The 21,504-nt window shown below is 41.2% G+C and overlaps 1 protein-coding gene across 1 annotated transcript in view; it reads left to right on the plus strand.

The window, feature by feature from the left end:
* The window catches only part of LOC124975116 (zinc finger protein 665-like), a 43,665-nt gene extending 22,672 nt beyond the window's left edge, over nt 1-20,993 (plus strand). Inside the window, exons 2-3 of the mRNA XM_047538001.1 lie at nt 11,111-11,237; nt 17,528-20,993. Of these exons, the coding sequence (XP_047393957.1) occupies nt 11,111-11,237; nt 17,528-20,328 (2,928 nt within the window). The 3' untranslated portion in view covers nt 20,329-20,993. The remainder of the gene's footprint in view (nt 1-11,110; nt 11,238-17,527) is intronic.
* Nucleotides 20,994-21,504: the final 511 nt, after the last annotated feature.

Consider the following 21,504-nt stretch of genomic DNA (forward strand, 5'->3'; position numbering starts at 1 on the left):
TAAGCCTTCCTCAATCCCAATAATTCTCAAATTTGGCCTTTTCATGATATCCCATAGTTCTTGGAGATTCTGTTCATGATTTCTTACCATCTTCTCTGTTTGTTCAACTTTGTTTTCAAGGTTAAATATTTTGTCTTCAATATCTGAGGCTCTGTCTTCCAGGTGTTCTATCCTATTGGTTGTGCTTTCTATGGAGTTCTTAATTTGGTTTATTGTTTCCTTCATTTCAAGGATTTCTGTTTGATTTTTTTTTCAATATCTCTAACTCTTTATTGAAATGATCTTTTGCTTCCTGTATTTGCTCTTTTAACTGTCGATCGGTTCTATCATTCAATGCCTGCATTTGCTCTTTCATCTCATCATTCAATGCCTGCATTTGCTCTTTCATCTCATCATTCAATGCCTGCATTTGCTCTTTCATCTCATCGTTTGCTTCCCTGATCATTTTAATTATGTACATTCTGAACTCCCTTTCTGTCATTTCTTCTGTCATGCTGTCATTGGATTTTATTGATGTGACATCAAGATTTGTTTGGGGCATTTTCTTCCCTTGTTTTCTCATATTGTTCAGGAATCAGTGGGTCATTAAGATATTGCAGATTTCCTCTATTGACTTATAATGTCCCTGAAGATTGCTAGTATATCCCCTGTTATCCTTCAGTACCCTGCAGTCTTGGAGGAACTTGATAATGTGGTGCTCCACAAGGAAGCTGCCTCTCTAGGGATGGTGACCCTCAGGTGGGGTATATTCCCTGATTAGTGGGCAGAGGAGTCTCCACTTGTTGACCAATGGTCATCCAAAGGGGAACTAGGCTGCGGGCTGAGGCATGGCCTGTTTGTTCCTGTGTCTCTGGTTTTACCAACCTTGTGGGAAAACCTCACCCGGCGGGGAAGACTCACCCAGTGGGGAGGTCTCGCTGGTCAGTTCCCCTCCTAGAGGTTCCCCTCAATCTACAACTACCGCCTGGGCTGGACTGTCTTCCTCTGCAATGTTCCCAGGGGCCCGGACCTATGTCCTGGGCCTGGGAGCCTCACCCTTCGAAGACGAGTCTCCTTAGGCTGCCCCTCCTCAGAGAATCTGCCTGCAGTACTGGAAACTTCACTCCGCCCCTAGTCGTGTCTCTGTGCAGCTCTTCCAGCAAGAAGCCACCTAGCTCCTGGGACCCTGCTCTGCACCTAATCACCTGGCTATGCGGCCCCTCCTCTGAGCCGCCACCTGGAGCCCCGTACAATAGCTCCAAGACCCAGAGACCCACCACAAACCTCCTCCTCCAGACAGCCGCCTGGTTTCCGATGCAGTCACTAGGAGTTCAAGCAACTCACTTCGCATCTCCTCCTCCCGCCAACCACCCGTAGCCCTAGGCAGTCACTCCCGAGTCCAAGTGACCCACCCTGTTCCTCCTCCTTCTCGGGGTAGCCCCCCAGGTGTTCAGGAGCGGTCGCTTTGAGTCCAAACAACTCACCACTTGCCTCCTCCTCTGGCAACCGCCTGTAGCTCTGATGCAGTCACTCCTAGACCAAGCGACCCGCCGCGCTTCTCCTCTTCCTCCAGGCAACCCCCTGGTGTTCAGAAGCGGTCGCTCTGAGTCTAAACAGCTCGCCACACAGCTCCTCCTCAGGCAGCCGCCTGTAGCTCTGATGCAGTCACTCCTAGACCAAGCGACCTGCTATGCTTCTCCTCTTCCTCCAGGCAACCCCCCAGTGTTCGGAAGTGGTCATTCTGAGTCCAAACAACTCACCACTCGCCTCCTCCTCTGGCAACTGCCTGTAGCTCTGATGCAGTCACTCCTAGACCAAGCGACCCACCACGTTCCTCCTCTTCCTCCGGGCAGCCCCCCCCCCCCGGTGTTCAGAAGTGGTCGTTCTGAGTCTAAACAGCTCACCACGCAGCTCTTCCTCTGGCAACTGCCTGTAGCTCTGATGCAGTCACTCCTAGACCAAGCGACCCGCCGCGCTTCTCCTCTTCCTCCGGGCAACCCCCCAGTGTTCGGAAGTGGTCGTTCTGAGTCCAAACAACTCACCACTCGCCTCCTCCTCTGGCAACTGCCTGTAGCTCTGATGCAGTCACTCCTAGACCATGCGACCCGCTGCGCTTCTCCTCTTCCTCCCGGCAGCCCCCCGGTGTTCAGGAGCGGTCGTTCTGAGTCTAAACAGCTCACCATGCTGCTCCTCCTCAGGCAGCCGCCCAGAGCCCCAGTGGTTGCTCCGAGTCCAAGCGCTGTGCTGAGCCGCCTCCTCTACGATGATCCCAGTTGTCCTTGTTTACCGCTCCTGTGGGGAGAGGGGCATCTCGCCAAGCAACTCTACTTCACAAAGTTCCCTGCGTTCTGGGGCTACCGCCCCATCCGGGACGCCTCCCCAACAGGAGAGACTCACCCGGCGGCTTTGAGTTGGTCCCAAGTCTCTCACCATCTCCTCTTTTGAATCCTGCGTCCTGGAGCAACATGAAATGCAGCCGCCCTCTAGTCCGCCATCTTGAAACCCCTCCTGAAGTTTGCTTTGCTACCAGAAGAGAAACACTGGGACTCCTGTCCCAGAGGCTGTGATCCTAATTGCCAGGTGAGCAGAGGCCTTAAAGTGTAGGATCACAGACTGCCCTCCCGCTGTGCCCTGTCGGGAGCCATGATTCCCTTGTAGCCTTGGAGAGCTGTTTCTCAGGACTTGTGTCAGCCCTGAAGTCTGGATTTCTTGGCTCCTGTGCTGCATGAGCTGAAGGACATACAACCTGGCTAAGTCCCGACTTGAGAGAAGAAGAAGGTTAATCTAATTTCCCATGGTTAGGGAGGCCTGGAGGGAGAAGAGGAAGGAAAAAACAAGTCGGTTTAAATCAGCCCCAGTGGTAGAGCAGCAAGGCGTGTGCTCACAGCGTGCAGTGGACCCTGCTGCATCCTGGGGGACGTGGACAGGACACCTGGCAGGAGGGAGTGGGGTTGATGAAGAATAGGAAATCCAGACCCAGCTGGGCATCATGGTGGAGGCAGTAATCCAGGGACTCAGACATGGAGGCAAGAAGGTCACCAGGTGAAGGTCAGCCTGGGCAGCTTAGTGAAACCATGAAAGGTCAAAACAGTAGACAGGACTGGGAGGTAGCTCAGTTGTGACCTGCCCCTGGGTTCAGTCCCCAGAACCAGGAAAAAAAATCAGATGTGAGATCAAAGAATCCTCTACCATGAAGCCAGCGTGTACTTAGGAGGGGACAGGAGAAGAGTGTGTCGGCTGAGGCTGCGGTGGGTCAGACTCCATGGGCTGTAGGCAGCAGGGAAGTTTAAGCATTTTTACTTGACTAATATTTTGTTCTGGCAACTTAAAGCAAACTGCTTCGTAGTTGTTTGTGAAGATTTGAAGTGTCATGATTAACATAGGGAGGACCATCCAAGTCATCATGCGAAGGTGACTTTTTTGTTCCTTTGGGAACCAGGGACTGAATCTGGAGCACTAACCACTGAGCCATGTCCGCAGCCCATGTTTGTATCTTATTTAGAGACAGGGTCTCATGGAGTTCTTTAGGCCCTCTCCACGTTGCTGAGCCTCAATTTGAATTCTTGACCTTCCTGCCCGGCCCCCTAAGCCACGGGGATTACAGGTGTGCCCCACTGTGCTTGGCTCGGGAAGGGTGGCTGCGGTAAGCTGCTGTAGTAGGTCACAAAGATGGGACCATGTTTTCACTTGGCTCTTTTTCAAGGATTTCCTACCTGCGCCATATTCTTCTGCCACTTTCCATGCTCTGTGCCTCTTTCTATGCATTAACTTGCTGAGTTTTGAGAAGCTGATACACATAGTCAAGTGTTTTTCTTTATTCTCAGTCGTTATATCAAATGATTCGACATGTTAGGTAGTTGTATGGTCCCCCAGTTTCTAGGAAGTGGATAAAAGGGGTACATGATATCCTGGGGTTTAAAGCTGGATTCCCAGATAGGCAAAATACTGCAGGTTTGAGCCCCACACTTGTGGTATCTCCACTGACCAGTGTCAGATTTGACTGATTGGATAACCAGCTGTTAGACATTGGTTGGTGTTGTGGAAATCCACTCTTTTTTGTTAGAAGTGGTTGCAGAAAACAGACATCATAGGTCAGGACCTTAATCTGCATCTAGCCATGTATTGTTCCCCGTGAGAATCGTGAGCCTGGGTGAGGGAGCATCCCCACACTGTGAAAAAGGGACACAGGGTGAGTGGACCTCACAGAAGCTTCCTTAGCTGCTCGATGTCCTCGCTCACACTCAGGAGTGACCCCTGCAGGGCTGCAGCTTTACAGGAGAGTGCGCCCAATGTGGGTGTCCGTTCCCTCTAAGGGACAGTTTCCATGTGAGCCGCGAGCACTGCAGGCTGCCCACCCGGCTGCTGTCTGTTGCCTCCTTCATGAAATCTTTGCCACACAGCTCCAGTTTGCCCTCGTGTTTGGGATTTTTATTTTATGATTTGAGTTTTAGATTGTTAATTATGGTTTGAAATCTGAGCGAATGGGGTGAAATGCTCTGAAGAAGCCCAGGTCATTCTTCCCACCAAGCCACGCTGAGTTTAATGATGAGACTCCAGACACCCTGGGGCCCCAGTAGGTAAACAGGGTGGTGGCCGTTCTGGTGCGTCTCCCTGCTCTCCTTCTGCACACAGGGACCACAGTCCTGGGACTCTTGTCCCTGCCCCTGACTTTCCTCAAGGGTCCTTGTTTTGCTTGATTGTATTATGTTTGAATTTTCTGTGACTTATTGTTACCACTACTATTCCATTAGAATTATGTTAAATGTTTCTTTTCTTTTTTACGTTTCTTTGCCTGGGTCTCTGCACACATGCTGCTGGGCTGCTGTCGGGGACTCTGCTGTGCCCAGTTGACCCACTGAACTGCTGATGGATCTTAGGTTTTTCAAGTTTGTATTTTGATGATGTTGATGGTGTCACTTTTATTTGTCTCCAAACATTAATGTTTTGTGAATATTTTACACATTGGGGAAAAACAGTGGGTTGTGTCTCTTGGATGATTTCAGATTTATAATAAGTGTCAGTGACATGTGTCAGCGCCTGGGCATCATGCATGTGTTTGTTCCTCATGAACAGTCACTCTTCCTTATTTTGATGTCATTTTACATTACTTTTATTGGTAATCTCTGACATTGAGCACTTTTCTTATGTGATTTTTAATCTAAAAATAATTTCCATCATTTTATTACATTTAATTAATACATGTTTGTTACGTCTTCCTATTTTACATATTTTACTGACAATACATTTCCATGCATATTTTTTGTACGTATAACTTCTCAGGGTGTCTTCTCACCCCATGCTACATTCGTGTGGCCTTCTCCACATTTTGAAGGAGTGAACTTATGAATCTTGTTCTTTGGACTTGCTGGATTTCCTTGTATAAATCTCTTACAGGAGCAGGTGTCGAGCTCCCAGGGTTAACTCCTGGGATTTCCAAGCCTCAGCTCCAGAGGCTGGTTCCTTCTGGAGCCGCACATCTCCCTCAGCCTGGCTCCAGAGCTGTGAGCATGTTGATTCCTCTGCACACAGGCTTCCTTTTCTTTTTGAAATGTGGGTCAACCAGACTCTTCACCTAGTTAGCTAAAATGTTTGTTTTCTGACTTTTAATTCTTTAAAAAAAAATACTTTACAAAATAATACTGCTGTATAACCCCCATTTTTATATGTGCTTAATGACTTTTTTTTTTTTTTAAATAACTTGCTGGCCTTGATGAAGTAGACCGAGATCGAGTGTCAGAGCCTTGGTCATGCAGGAGCAGCCTCACCTGGCTCCCTCGTTCCAACGCGGCCGGGCCCGGCTTGTGCGGTGCTCTGCGCTGAGGCCAGAGCTGGCTTGCTAGAACAACAGAGCTGTAACACGACACAGGCACCCTGTGACTCCAGGTCCAGAGGGAAGCTGTGCCAAAATGCAGAGGTCCCTTCTGAGCGAGGAACTGGCTGAGCAGAGCTGCGGCCGAGTGCCGCTCTGTCATCTTTCAGCCAGGGCTGGTGCACCTCCTGGCACTCTGTGCCCGCGCGGGGCCTGATGCCCTCCCAGTCATGGATTCTGGGTGGGAACTGCCCGATCAGGCTGCAGGCAGGAATGGGGGTGTCTGCCACAGCTGCTTAGGACTTTGTCTGTCACGCCTCTAGGGCTCTGGGGTCTCCTCTGCTTGTGAGGCCCAGGTGGCTCTGCTGGGCCTGTGTCACCTCTGACCTGCAGGTCATGCAAGAACTCTGAAGGGTGCTAGGATACCTGGAATGCCAGAAAATGCAGAATCTGCAGCTTTTTGGTAAAAGGGAGAATCGGCTGTGGAGGGGACTGTGTCCTGCCTAAGTTTACCTCCAGATGCAGCCAATCTAACATAACTGCTGTGGCATCATGGCCTTTGGACCCCTCTGGACCGTGGGGTGGGAGATCAGTCAGCATCTGGAAACTCTGGGTATTCTGTCACTACAAAGAGCCTTCACTGGGCATCTCTAGGTCTCCACGGTTTGTGCAGAGTACACGAAACGTCATCCTGGGAAAAGCCACTTGGTGGATGTGGTTCCTGTGTAGGAAAATCTTTGTTGACAGCAGACATTAGCTTTTCCTTTCTCCCCAGCTTATTAATCTTTTCTGATTCCTCCACAATATGAGAGGCAGGATCCCAAAACTTAGACCCTGTCTCTCTAGAGCTGCTCACAGGACTGACAACAAATCCTTCATTTTTGAGTTTCTTTCGCAGGTTCCAAAATATCAGTTTTCCCTTTGCAGTTCACAGAATTGTTTACAGTGTTTACCCATGCAATATTTGAAGCTGACACAGAATTTTAATTGTCATATACCCCTAGGTAATAGATGATGCTTTTGAAAATGTTTGTTTTCAAGAGGTTAATGTTTCACATGGGTGGAGAGCAGAGAATAATCACCAGGCTCCGCTTTACAAAATCTTTGTGCCTCCTTTTTTCCTCCTCAGGCACAAGTTATCTTATCACTATATGTTTTTCAATATTCTGGTTTTTTATCTGGGGCATCTCCAAAATCTCGATGTTGGAACATGGTCCCCAAAGGCAGCAAGGTGGAGAGATGGGCTTTAGACATGACTGGATGATACAGGCTCCGACTTCTGTGGACTAGTTCGTGGACAGCTGATGTGCTGCTGGGAGGGGCAGCTCGCTGGGGAAGCTGGTCACTGGGGTGGCCCTGAACAGGGTCCTCTTCCCCCGGCACCTTCCTCCTGCTCTGCTGCCTGGGCTGCCATGAGCTGAACAGCTCCATACTCCTCTTCCACGGTGTTTCTGTCTTGGAGTGAGCCTACCATGGACTGAGTCCTCTGAAACTGTGAGCTAAAATAAGTGTTTCCACTTCTAAGTTGTTGCTTTTAGCTGCTAAGGTCACAGAAATGAAAAGCTCAGTACAACAGAAACTTTACTAGGTGGTATGTCCTATTTTTTCCCTGGTGCTGGATTTTCAGTACTGCCTGGGAACGACACTCTGTACCCACAGGAGTATTTCTCTTAGATTGTCTGTAGACCCATCAGCTTCCTGCTCATCTCTTCCTAGAGGAAAAAATGAGGATTAGGGTGGAGATTGAGGGAAAATGGTTTTCCTGGGGCTTAAAGGCATCTCTTTTTTCCTATTTTACCTACATCTGTAACATTTTGGAACATGAATATTTTCCCATAACTTCCATTGCATGGAGATTTTGTTGGCCTACAAATTGGATCATAATACAGAATTTATTCTCTCTGCCTTTTCTCTGAGATGTGGGTGCAAGGAGAGTATCCCAAAGTACAAACTCACCCCCTTCACAGTGTACAGGAATCCATGATGTTCTTCAGTGAGTAAGAATAGGGATGGAAGGATGTCCAACGTATCCGGAAGTCTTGACTTTAACCTTGGGTGTGACCTGTCTATTTTACAGTCAGCTCTGCTGATCCCTGGCTTGTCACCTTGAAAAGATTTCTTTACTTACTTTAGCTTCAACTTTTCCCTAACTGTAAAATGTATTTTACTAGGAGAGCTTCAAACATAAGAAAATATATCCAAAGCTATAGAATTGAGTTGGATTTTAGAAAAGGAAGTCGGCCTTACATTACTTTATTTAAGTGTTTTATTTGTCTTTCTTCTTCTCTGAAGTGTTCTTTGTGGGTTTCTTATGAGCTCTGTAGTTTGGGAGGTGATTTCAAGTGAAATTCTAGGGCTTAGCTTTGGAAATTCTACCAGATATAATAAATAAGGAAAATCACTCTCTTACGGATGCAGAAAAGTGAATGCAGTTTTTAAAAATTGAGTGGTAGGTGCATAGGTGAATTCTAGATTGACCAAATCTTAAGCTCCTCATACATGAAGGCCTGGTACAGTCAAAAATGTCATCGATTTTGTCATCTAGATATTGTAGTTAAATACTAAATCATGGGAGAAAAGGTTTGGCAAATCCTAGAATCATTCACATGATTTATGTTTTTGTAAATGATTTTTTATCATAAAGGTAGCAACAAAAGATTACATTTATTTTCTGAAAAAGATGAATGCTCTTGCTTTTCCTCTTGAGATATGAGTGTAAGAGCGTTACATGCTTGTTGCCTTCCATACACATCAACACTGAGTTTGGCCAGGCACGGTGGGCATCCCACGCTCGGAATGCCAGACACCCAGGAGGCTAATGGAGGAGGATTGAAAGTTTGAGGTCAGTCTTGGCAGCTTAGGGAAACCCATGTCTCAAAATAAAAAATGAAAAGAGCTGCAGATGTTGCTAGTGTAAGTCTGTAATCAGTTCCTGGATTCAATCCCTACTACAAGACAAAATCCCACTGAGGCGAATACTTTTACCCCTAAGTAGTGGGTCCTTCTCATTTAAAACTAAATGAATGAAATAGGGACGCAGAGAGTCTGAGCTCAGACTTATAAGTTAGTTGTGAGCCTACAAAAGAAGGTCCCTGAGACCCTGTGTTTTCTTTCTTGAGACCCGTATTTTGGATATGGATTCGAATTTGTAGACAGTCACTCGTGAAAAGGAAGCCTAAAGAAGGAGCAGCAAGATGTTGTTGGTTTCCAGGTGTGGCCCCTGTAGGGAAGGTACCGAGTTTTCCTCCCAAGCTACCTTCTGTGTGGAATGTGCAGACCCTTTTAGCTCTACCATCCAGGTTTGTGTTCAACAGTTGTAGCCACTGTGCTTCCTTGTCTCCTCAGAATAGTCATCTTTAACTCTTTAAATACATATATGCCATAGGTACCCCCTGTATTGGGGACCGTCTGTTCTTACACTTTCATCTCAGCCTTCCAGGCACACATACCTGCAGGATTGAAAAGACTTTCTTCCTGATAAATGGACATCAGAATATCTTGGTATCCTAGATTCCTACTGCAGATGTTTTTGGGTCGTTAAATGTTGCTGAAGTAGTGAACCATGCTTTGTTTGTGTTCCATCTGGATGCTTTGTCATCTGTAAATACACAGGAGTGAATGAAATGTGCATTCATTGCCCTGAAGGACTTAGTGAGTCCTAAAAGAACAAAATGATTAAGAGACTCAATCACTGCAATGCCAAGGAAAGTCTACAAAATACCCTGTTATGTGCTTTGATTTTGATTTGGCTACTGATGATGTGTCCCTTTATGGTGATTGACACATGGTACCAATGTTTTCTATTACAGCTGTTGTAACCATATTTGCTTGGTATAAATGCTGTCTGCCAAATTTTCCTTATAAAGTTATTTTTTTCTCTTTGTCTTTAGGCATCTTGGTAGGATTTTTCTAAATAATCTACAAAAACCCTCATACTTGATACAGAAACTCTACTTTCTTAGTAGATTTTCTTTGTTCTTTGGGGAATGTAGCTTATTATTTTTATCAGAAATACTGTTTCAGTCCTGGAGCTCCTGAAGCAGGCCACAGTCCTGCAGGCTTCATCTTATTCCACCTGAGCTCACAGACATGCACCTCATCACCTCCTTGCGTTTTCCATGAATGAAACAAGAATCATATCTTTCCTAGTGAGTAAAAATTATAAAGTGTGCCTCAAAGTAAATTTTGAATAACAGGGACAAGATGAAGAGTGTAAAAGACTCAGTAACTGTGGCTTTTATTTTATTCCCTATCCTTAAATGTGTGTATCTCAATAGTGTCTTTTAAAATAGCATCCATCCCAAATTGACATATGTTTCACAAAGTGGAATGTATGACTTGTTTTCATTTCCATGAAAAATTGTCTGTTTTAATATATGAAGCTGACATTTCTATGTGTTGTACATGAAACAAATACCTTTTGATCAATTTCATCTTGTTTCTTCTTAACATGTTTCTATTGGTCTTCTCATTTTAATCACTGCCCTGCTCTGAAAATTCTTCTGTTACCCCACTTTATCTTGAGTTTGATGCTTCATTGTTTTCTGAATTGCAGGTCAAATAAACTTGGGTGAAAATCAGACTCTACCATTTACTGGATGTTTGACAAAGTGTCATAAATACCATGTCATGGATACCATTAGTACTATCACATTCTTTTGTTTTTCTGCATTAAGACATGAAAAACTCTTAGCAAGAAGGATGTATTTGAAATGTTCAAATAGGATTGTTCTTGAGTGTTACTATTTTAATAAAATTATGTAAATCTCTTAAAATACTGAGCTCAAATTCATCAATGACTTTTTTCTTGTAGTGTCCTGCCTCATTGCTATTCAGCAGTTTCTCTTGTACCACTGGTACTAGGATCACTAGATTGGAATCACTGCTACATGTTCAGAAAACCAGGTGCCATCCCAGAACTACTGAACCAGAATCTGTATTTCAGTAAATCTCTGATTTATGGTTGTGCATTTAAAATTTGAGAATCACCCTTCTTACTCACCATAATTTCCCTTCTGAGAAATAGACAATTTATATTATTATATATAAAATTGAAATTAAAATGTATATCCTTGTGTTGATGCCATAATTTTACTTTTTATTTTATGAAATTGGAGTTTATTTTTTTTAGATTTATGACACTTTTTCCTCTGAGTTAGATAATAGATAATATCAGTGTTTTACAAAGTATTTTCTTGAATGAAGTCACTCACCTACTTGAGAGCCAGGTCTACTCTCATTTCATCTTCAGTCAACTTACAAGCTCTGTGGATGATCGTGTGGTCAGTGTGCTGTGCGTAAATACCTATCGTTCCATTTCAGGAACTGTTGACATTCAGGGACGTGGCCGTTGATTTCTCCGAAGAGGAGTGGGGATGCCTGGAGCCAGCTCAGCAGAATTTATACAGAGAAGTGATGTTGGAGAACTACAGGAACCTGGTCTTCCTGGGTGAGCAGAGCTTCCTTCAGAATTCCCAATTGTGTAATTTCCTTCAGTTGCAGAATATCTTTTGGGATATTCATGAATGAGTTTCAGATTTTTCTTTTCAAGAAAAATGATTGGGCAGTTTTTGTTACAGAGAAGAAAACGTTAATGCCATTTCTTTTAGTCCTTGATCTCTCCCTTCCTGGAGCTGATTATACCTTCACTGTAGATCAGTGGTACTTTCAGTAACTTAGTGATGTAGAATAATATGACCTACATGTCAAAGTCCAATTTCTTCCCTTTATAGTACCGGAGTAGAAGCATCAGTAGTCACAGAGAGAATTCCAAGAAATAGTCATTTCATTTTCCAGTGAACACATCTTATTGTCTCTAAGCCATTTTTGCACACTTGCCTCTGGAGCAAACAAAAGAGTCTTGTACCCAGTTGGATAAAAATTCATGAAACCAAGAACACAGTTGAGAGGTCTAAAGGTCACGGAGGAAGCCACATTTCCAAGCGCTGATGGAGAAGTCATGCCACTGAAATTCTTTCCCGGAGCTTAGTCTGTTCCTGCTGCTGTCCTGGACGGGCATGTGCTGCCCCGTTGGGCCTGCTTTCAGCTTCCTCAGCTTCCCTCTTCTCCTGCAGCGATGTTCCAATATCTTCAAATCGACACTGGTCTTCTCTTGTGCGGTCCTCATGCTCTGGCAGCATTTCATGATGGGGCATCTGTAAGATATCTGGGCACATTTCTAGGAACCTCCAGGGGAGCCATTGTGACATTAGCATCATAAAGCAGTTTCTCTGGTATCACTCGTGTCTATTCATTGGAATCCCCTTATCAGAACCCATTATGAGTACTTCTGTGGATTTCCTGTGGGATGTTTCTGCCTTATAATGAATGTCAGTGATTCACAATGGCTGCTTATTTTGGGCATATAGTCAGAGGTGAAAATTGTAGTGATATAAAAGTGTTTGTAAAATGATACATTCTTGGTTATTCAGAATTTTATTGGTTAAATTTTCTTTCTTTTTCCTTTTCTGTTGTAGTATAGGTATCCTCACATCAATTGATACTGTTTTTATGTTTTTGTCTAAATTTTGTGATTTGTTGTCATTTTCCAATATTTCACAAATTAGGGCAATGTAGGATGAAATCAAGGTATGCCTGATCCTGTTTCTATAGTCATTAAAGTCATATTTGCTTCTATTTTATTTTATTTTATTTTATTTTTATTTCTTCTATTGCCAATAAAATTACATTGAGATAAAATGTATCTCATAAGTTTTTGTTTTAAAGTTTGTTTCCCATATGATAATTATTGCTTCTGCCACTTTTATCTGTAATATTCTTATATACTTTTGCCTTCACATTTCATCCTTAGATTTTAGTCTCTGCTAGACAGCTGTTTTTTTTTTTTTTTTAATAAATTTCCTTTGTCCTTATATTTCTTTTTCTTCCTTTTCTTGTTGCTTTAACTTGTGGTTCACTGATTTTTCTGGGGACATTTTTTGATTCTTATTTTACTTCCCTTTATTCTATGAATATTTTGTCAATTACTTTGGTATTTCATAAAAATCATTTTAACCTTACACTATATTTTATTTTTTAATTATTTGTTCTAATTTGTTGCATATGACATTATAATGCATTTATACATTTTGGTAGATCATACATAAATGGAGTATAATTTCTCATTTTTCTGATTATACATATTGTAAGATCACCTTGGCCATGTGGTCATATATGTACTTGAGGTATTAAAGTTTGTTTCACTCTACTATCCTTTTTACCCCCATACCCTTTCCCTCCCTTCACTCCCCTCTACCTAATATAAAGTAACACTATTCTTCCCTATCCCCTCCTGTTGTGAATTAGCATCCTCATATCAGAGAAAACATTTGGCCTTTGGTTTTCTTGGGTTTGGCTTATTTCACACAACATGATAGTCTCCAACTTCCTCCATTTACCAGCAAATGCCATAATTTCATTCTTCTTTAAAACGGAATAATATTCCATCACACACACACACACACACACACACACACACACACACACACCCATACCACTTTTTCTTTATCCATTCATCTGTTGAAGAGCACCTAGGTTGGTTTCATACTTTAGCTCTTGTGAGTTGAGCAGCTATGAACATTGATGTGGCTGCATCACCGTAGTATCATAATTTTAAGTCCTTTGGGTATAGGCCAAGGAGTGGAATAGCTGGTCAAATGATGGTTCCATCCCAGGTTTTCTGAGGAATCTCCACACTGCTTTCCATAATGGTTGCATAATTTTGTTTTCCTACCAACAATGTATGAGCGTACCTTTTCCCCCACATCCTTGCCAACATTTGTTGTTGCTTGTATTCTTGATAATTCCCATTCTGATTGGAGTGAAATGAAATCTTAGAGTAGTTTTTATTTGCATTTCTTGAATTGCTAGAGATGCTGAATATTTTTTCTTGTATTGATAGATTGAATATCATCTGTGAGGTGTCTGTTCAGTTTCTTAGCCTGTTAGTGTTTGGGTTATATGTTATTTTTGGTGTTAAGTATTTTGAGTTCTTTATATATTCTAGAGATTAATGCTTTATCAGAGGTACATGTGGTAAAGATTTTCTCCCAATCTGTAGTGTCTTTCTTCACATTATTGATTGAGAAGAAATAAAGGAAACTACCCCCTTCACAGGAGCCTAAAAAAAAAAAAAAAAAATGGGAATCAATCTAAGAGATGAAAGACGTCTACAATGAAAACTACAGAACACTAAAGAAAGAAATTGAAGAAGACCTTAGAAGATGGAAAGACTCCCCCATGCTCCTGGTTAGGTTAGAATTAATATTGTCAAAATGGCCATACTACCAAAAGCGTTATACAGATTCAATGCATTCCTATTAAAATTCCAGTGACATTCTTGAAAAAGCAATCATGAAATTCATTTGGAAAAACAAGAGACCCAGAATAGACAAAGCAATTCTTAGCAAGAGAAGAGAAGCAGTGGCATCACAATACCAGACCTCAAACTGTACTACCAGAGCTCTAGTCATGAAAACAGCATGGTATTGGCACCAAAACGTACATGTAGACCCGTGGTACAGAACAGAAGACACAGACAAACCACATAAATACAGGTGTCTCACAGTAGACAAAGGTGCTGAAAACAGTCACTGGAGAAAACGTAGCCTGTTCAACAAATGGCGCTGGGAAAAATGGAAAGCCACATGTTACAAATGAAATAAAACTTTATCTCTCACCCTGCATGGAACTCAACTCAGTGTGTCAGAGACTCAGGTACTAGAATAGACGAAAGAAAAGGTAGGCCCAAATCTTCACCGTGTTGTCCTCTATCTGACTGTTTTAACAAGCCCCCTAATGTGCAAGAAGTTAAATCAGGACTCAATAAATGTGATGGATTCAAATTACGCTGTATTTTTAACTGGCAGGAAATTATCTTAAGTTTCATAACAAAATTCAGTATATTTATATATCCTTTGAAAATTATGTTATCGATGGCACAGTTATTTTTATATTGCATGCTCATGAAGAGGTTTATGATGATTTTTATGTTTATGTATTTTAAATTCTGTTGAAAAAGTGTTTCATAAGCCATCAATCCAATAAAATTGAATTCTGTATTGCCAGGTGGCTTTTCCTTACCAGGAATACTTTAAAATTTCACATGACTTGTGTTGCTGTGCACATTTGTTTCATTTTTCAATATGAAGAATTCACTTTACTCTTTTATGAAGGACAGGTAAAGTAGTTATGAAGTTTGGGTGCATTCATACATATTTAAAGTCTTTATTTTTTCCTCATTTTTGAAGGATAGTATTTGTGGTCATAGTATTCTTAGTTGGAAAGTTTTTTTTTTTCACCCTTTTGACATTATTGCCCAATTCCTTTCTTTATTGCAAGGCTTCTACTAAGAAATTGTCTAATAATTATATTCAAGTACATTTCTCACTGCCACTTCTTTTCCTTTTGGTCCTCTCAAGATTCTCTCTTTGTGAATATTGAAAAATTGAGTAAAATGTGCTTTGCATCTTTTTGTGTTTTACCTACTTGAAGATAATTGAGTTTCTTAAATTTTGATGTTTTATTATTCACATTTATACTTTCTCAGACTTTTTAAATTGATTCTTGAGATTAAACTAAGTTGCTTTTCCACTGCCCTTTACATCAGCTTTTTTATTTTTTATTTTTGACAGTCTTATTAAGTTGCTGAGGCTGACCTCAAACTTGTGATCCTCCTGGTCCAGCTTCCAGAGTTGCTATGAGTACAGCTGTGCACAACCATCCCCAACTCTCGTAGACACTCTTTCTTAAGAAATGCTTCAAGTACACAATTTTTGCTTGTTTCTACTAATGATTTTTGCCTGAATTTTACTCAGTTTTCTGTGTTCTGGTTTAGTTCACTAAATCAAACTTATTTCAAATGGTTATTTAGGTTCTTTGGGTAATTCATAACTCTTTCTTTCCTAATGTTCGATTCCTTGTGTTTTATTTTGTTCCTTTGATTAAGCCAAGTGTCCCTGTTTCTTTGTATACCATACTACTTTTAATTTTGCTATATAAACACCAGCCAATAGTAGGTTAATTGTCATTTTGGAAATCAATATGGAAGTTCATGAAGAATTAAAGTACAGGCAAGTGCAGTGCTACATGTTTGAATGTCCAGGTAATTGGGAGGCTGTGCAAGAGGATTTCATGTTTCAGGCATGCATGGCAATTTAGTGACACCCTGTCTCAAAACAAACAATTTTAAAAGGGCCTGTGTTGTAACTCAGTGGTACGACACCCTCGGGCCAAATCCTAACCACCACACATAAAGTAAATTAAAAGTAGAATGGCCCTCTGATCCAGAAATGCAGTTCTAAGTGTGTATCCAGAGGAGACGTACCCGCATGCGGAAGAGATATCTCCACTACCATTTCAGTGCAAGCATTGTTCACTGAAATCAAGACGTGGACTCAACCTCTATGGACCCCTCAGGGGTTGAATGAGTAAACAAATATGGTATTTATACACAATAAATCAACAATAGAAAAGAGATATCTTGTCACTTAAAGTGACATGGGATGAATATGCAGGACTTTGCATTATGTGAAATAAGGCAGACACAGAAGGTAATTTGCAGTCTCTTCTGACCCACATGTGGAGCTCAGCAGTGTAGATAGTAAAATGGTTACCAGCTACTGCTATGTTTTGGGGATTGTTGGTCAAAGTCTGCAGCATGTTATTTTAATGGCTATCAGGTCAAGAGTTCTATTGTACCACATGGTGAATGTGATGTATTAGATTCTTTTTTGGGGGGTACCACATATTGAATCCAGAAGCACTTAATCACTGAGACATATCCCCATCCCTTTATTTTTCCTTTTAGCCAAGGTAAGTTACTTATGGCCTCACTAATTACTGAGGGTGGCTTTGATTTAGGATCCTCCTGCCTCAGTGTCCTGATTGTGGGGTTTCCAGGCTTGTACCACTAATGTACTTATTCTTGACAAATGCTTATAGAATGAATGCAATGTCGTCTAAGCACTAAAATGATAATTATGTAAAATAATGCGTTTGTTCATTAGCTAGATTTAGTCATTCACAATGTATTTCTACTTCAAAATACCATGAAATACTTAGTAAATACATGAAATTTAATTTGTCAATGACATTAATCAACCAATAACCAAAATTATAAAAATTAAAAAGCAAGTCATTTGTCTTGATTGCCATGTAGAGACTTTATCCAGGTAATACTGACATTGGCTGTGTGTATGTGTGTGTGTGTGTGTGTGTGTGTGTGTGTGTGTGTGTGTGTATTTTTCCCATTAAATGATTCATCCATATTTCTACTTAGGGACCAGAGACTCTTTACCCCTATGTTGTTGTCATCCAAAATCTGTTACATCCAGGTCTCTCTCATGGTAGACAGAAAGTGGTTTTCAGACAATACCCAAGAAAGCCAGAAATGTTCATGTTTCACATTTCCCTTTTTCTATTCAGAGGGAAGAAAGTGGGTAGATTTGCATTCCCCAGGAGTGGATAAAAGTAACATGCTTTCCTTTTTTCTTCCATATTATTCTTCTTAATGATATATTCCTCTTGGATACTATGAACTCTCACATGGCTTGGGTAATTCTCACAAAGTAATTTTGTCTGTGCATTGTTACTCAGTTTATATATTTATGGAGTAATGATGGCCTTGGGTGTACTATCCTGCCCCCTGCTGATGTTCCGACGGCTGTCATTTCATATTATATTGGCGAGGTATATTTCCAGTGTAATATGTAAAATAACTGTTATTTTCATTTATTTCAGCCAAGGCCTCTCATCATACCCAGGAAATTTCACCAGAGCCTGGCATAGAACTTTTATTTAAAAAATTGATAAAGAGAAGATATGGAAATTGTAACCCTCACTATTTACAAAAAAAGAAAGTATGGGACAGTCTAGGTGAGAGTGAAGGTCAGAAATCATATTATAAAGGACAAGACAAATTAGTTGTGACTGTGCATAATGAAAACCTTACTGTCAACAGACCTCAAGAACATTTAACATCTCAGAAAAGTATTCAATTCTTACCTGAAGGACAAGTTTCTAAAAGTGATCCTTTTGGAAGTTTCTTTACAAAGTGTCCATTATTCTGCAGTGAACAAAGAATTCCTTCCTGTGCCCAAACATACACTTTCAATGATTGTGGGAATGTTCCTGTGTACTCATTACTGCTTAATCAAAATTCAGATGTAGATTTCTGTAAAGTATGTAGCATGTGCAATGAAGCAAGCAACACCTTCAGCCAGGTCTCTGCCCCAAGCAATTACCAGTGCACTTATGTTGGAGGAAAAGAGTATGAATGTAGCAAGACACAGAACTTCAGCTCTGGTTGCAATACGAGAAAACACAAGTGTGCTCATTGTGCACAGAACCTTTACCATGACGACAGGTGTGGGAAAGTCCCTCCTCAGTGCTCAGAGCTCATTGCCCCTCCAGGTGCTCAGAGCCAAGAGAAGCCTTGGACATGTGAGGAATGTGAGAGAGCTTCCCATCCAACTGCAAGACCTCCTGAACACAGGGGAGCTCAGCCTGCAAGGGAGCCACGCAAAGTGAAGGAGCGTGTCCAAGCATGGAGTTCTGCACCCCTTTCTAAACATGTCGGGTACCACAGTAGTGATCAACTTGACAAGTTTAAAGAATGTGGCAAAACTTTGAATCAAGGACCACCCCCTGTTAAGCAGCACAGAATTCACACTGCAGAGAAACCCTACAAATGTGGACAATGTGGCAAATCCTTTAAAAATTGCTCAACCCTTTCTAAACACCTGAGATGGCATAGTAGTAAAAAAACCTACAAATGTAAAGAATGTGAAAAAGTTTTTAAGAATTTTTCAACCCTTGCTCAACACCAAAGGATTCATACTGGAGAGAAGCCCTACAAATGTGAAGAATGTGGCAAAGCTTTTACTTTCAGATCAAACCTTATTAATCATCAGAGACTTCATACTGGAAAGCATCCCTACAAATGTGAAGAATGTGGGAAAGTCTTAACAAAAAGAGGATACCTTCCTGAACACCAGAGAATTCATTCTGGAGAGAAGCCCTACAAGTGTAAGGAATGTGGGAAAGGCTTTAATCGAAGAGCACACCTTGATGAACACCAGAGAATTCATACTGGAGAGAAGCCCTACACTTGTAAGAAATGTAGTAAAGCTTTTAATGCTTATTCATCCTTTACCAAACACCAGAGAATCCATACAGGAGAGAAGCCCTACAAATGTGAAACATGTGGCAAAGCTTTTAATCGAAGAGCACACCTTACTCGACACCAGAGAATTCATACAGGAGAGAAGCCCTACAAATGTAAGAAATGTAGCAAAGCTTTTAGGGAACATTCATCCCTTACCAAACACCAGAGAATTCATACTGGAGAGAAGCCCTATAAGTGTGAAGAATGTGGGAAAAGTTTTACTCAAAGAGTAGGCCTTACTCAACATCAGAGAATTCATGCAAGAGACAAGCCCTACAAATGTAATGAGTGTGGGAAAGCTTTTAATCAAAGCTCACACCTTATGCAACACCAGAGAATTCATGCAGGAGAGAAGCCCTACAAGTGTGAAGAATGTGGGAAAGATTTTACTCAAAGACCTCACCTTACTGAACACCAGAAAATTCATACTGGAGAGAAGCCCTACAAATGTGAAGAATGTGGGAAAGGTTTTACTCAAAGACCTCACCTTACTGAACACCAGAGAATTCATACTGGAGAGAAGCCCTACAAATGTAATGAATGTGGGAGAAGTTTTACTCAAAGCTTATGCCTTACCGAACACCAGAGAATTCATGCAGGAGAGAAGCCCTACAAATGTAATGAATGTGGAAAAGCTTTTAATCGAAGAGCATATCTTACTCAACACCAGAGAATTCATGCAGGAAAGAAACCCTACAAGTGTGAAGAATGTGGCAAAGCTTTTAATCAAAGAGCATATCTTACTCAACACCAGAGAATTCATACTGGAGAGAAGCCCTACAAATGTAGTGAATGTGGGAAAGGTTTTACTCAAAGCTCACACCTTACTCAACACCAGAGAATTCATGCTGGAGAGAAGCCCTACAAATGTGAAGAATGTGGCAAAGCTTTTAATCAAAAAGCCTACCTTACTCGACACCAGAGAATTCATACTGGAGAGAAGCCCTACAAATGTGAAGAATGTGGGAAAAGTTTTACTCAAAGAACATGCCTTACTCAACACCAGAGAATTCATGCAGGAGAGAAGCCCTACAAATGTAATGAGTGTGGAAAAGCTTTTAATCGAAGAGCATACCTTACTCAGCACCAGAGAATTCATGCAGGAGAGAAGCCCTACAAATGTGAAGAGTGTGGCAAAGCTTTTAATCAAAGAACATGCCTTACCCAACACCAGAGAATTCATGCAGGAGAGAAGCCCTACAAATGTAATGAGTGTGGGAAAGTTTTTACTCAAAGCTCACACCTTACTCAACACCAGAGAATTCATGCAGGAGAGAAGCCCCACAAATGTGAAGAATGTGGGAAAGGTTTTACTCAAAGACCACACCTTACTGAACACCAGAAAATTCATACTAGAGAGAAGCCCTACAAATGACAACATTGTACCAAAGACTTTAAGGATGGTGCAACCCTTATTGCACACAACAGGAATCATAGTAGAGAGAAATTATACAAAGACCAAAATGTGATAGTGTCTCTAAAGTTGTTCACACCTTACTCAGCACCAGAGAGTTCATAATGGGGAGAGATAATACAAGTGTAAAAAACTATTGCAAACCTTTTAGCAACTTTACAAACATGGCTTATCACTGGAGAATTTATAGTGCATAGAAACCCTAATCAATGTAAATACTGTGTCTGAGTCTTTACTAAAATTTCAAACTTTTTTAACATTAGAAACCTGATATCTATAGGATATGTGGAAAGACATTTGCCTGAAATATATGCCTTATATAACAGCAAAATATCTATAATGAAGAAAACACTTTGAGAAATATTTTAAAATATAGCAAAGTCCTTATTTGCACTTCATATCTTGATGTGAGAAGGAAATGAGGAATTATCTTTAACGTTTACTTAAAATTTATTAAACATCCTTAGCTGATACAGAAATAAAGAAATTCTCATAAAGAATCATAGAATAGTGCAGAAAACTTGTCTTAAAGATTACTCAATATCCTCAATTTTGAAAATTGAAGAAAACAACTTAACTTAGATTGTTTTATCAAAAGACTTGTTCTTCAGAGTTGTTAATCTATATTTTTGAGACTTTATAGTGAATTTTAAATACTTTATCATATTATGTATGAATTTGGTTACTAAATAAAAGTAAAATTTGTAAAGTGTTAACATTGTCATGTTTTGAATCATGGTAGTTTGTCATAGGTGTTCCTCTTTATTTAAGGTTCTATGTAACATAGTAAAAGCATACTAAATTATCTCCATTAATCTTTTTAGAACCATCAACTCACTTGTAGAATATTAATACATAATAATCATGGAGAAATGCATACAGTTATAGATAAGCTATAAGAACATGAACGTAGGCCCCTTATTTCTTTATCTTGAATCAGTACTTTACAGTCTTACCCTGCAGGTATCAGCTGCAGTGGCAGGTACCTCCAGCAGCTCAGGACTGGGGCAGGAGGAGCCACGTTCAAACCAGCCCCATCGACTTAGGGAGAGCCTGTCTCACAGTGAAAACAAAATAAAAGAACTGGGGTGTGGCTCAGTGTTTAAGCTCCCTGGATTCAATTCCTGGTGCCAATAT

The sequence above is a fragment of the Sciurus carolinensis genome, unplaced genomic scaffold (genome assembly GCF_902686445.1).
Source record: "Sciurus carolinensis unplaced genomic scaffold, mSciCar1.2, whole genome shotgun sequence".
NCBI classification, from domain to species: Eukaryota; Metazoa; Chordata; class Mammalia; order Rodentia; family Sciuridae; genus Sciurus; species Sciurus carolinensis.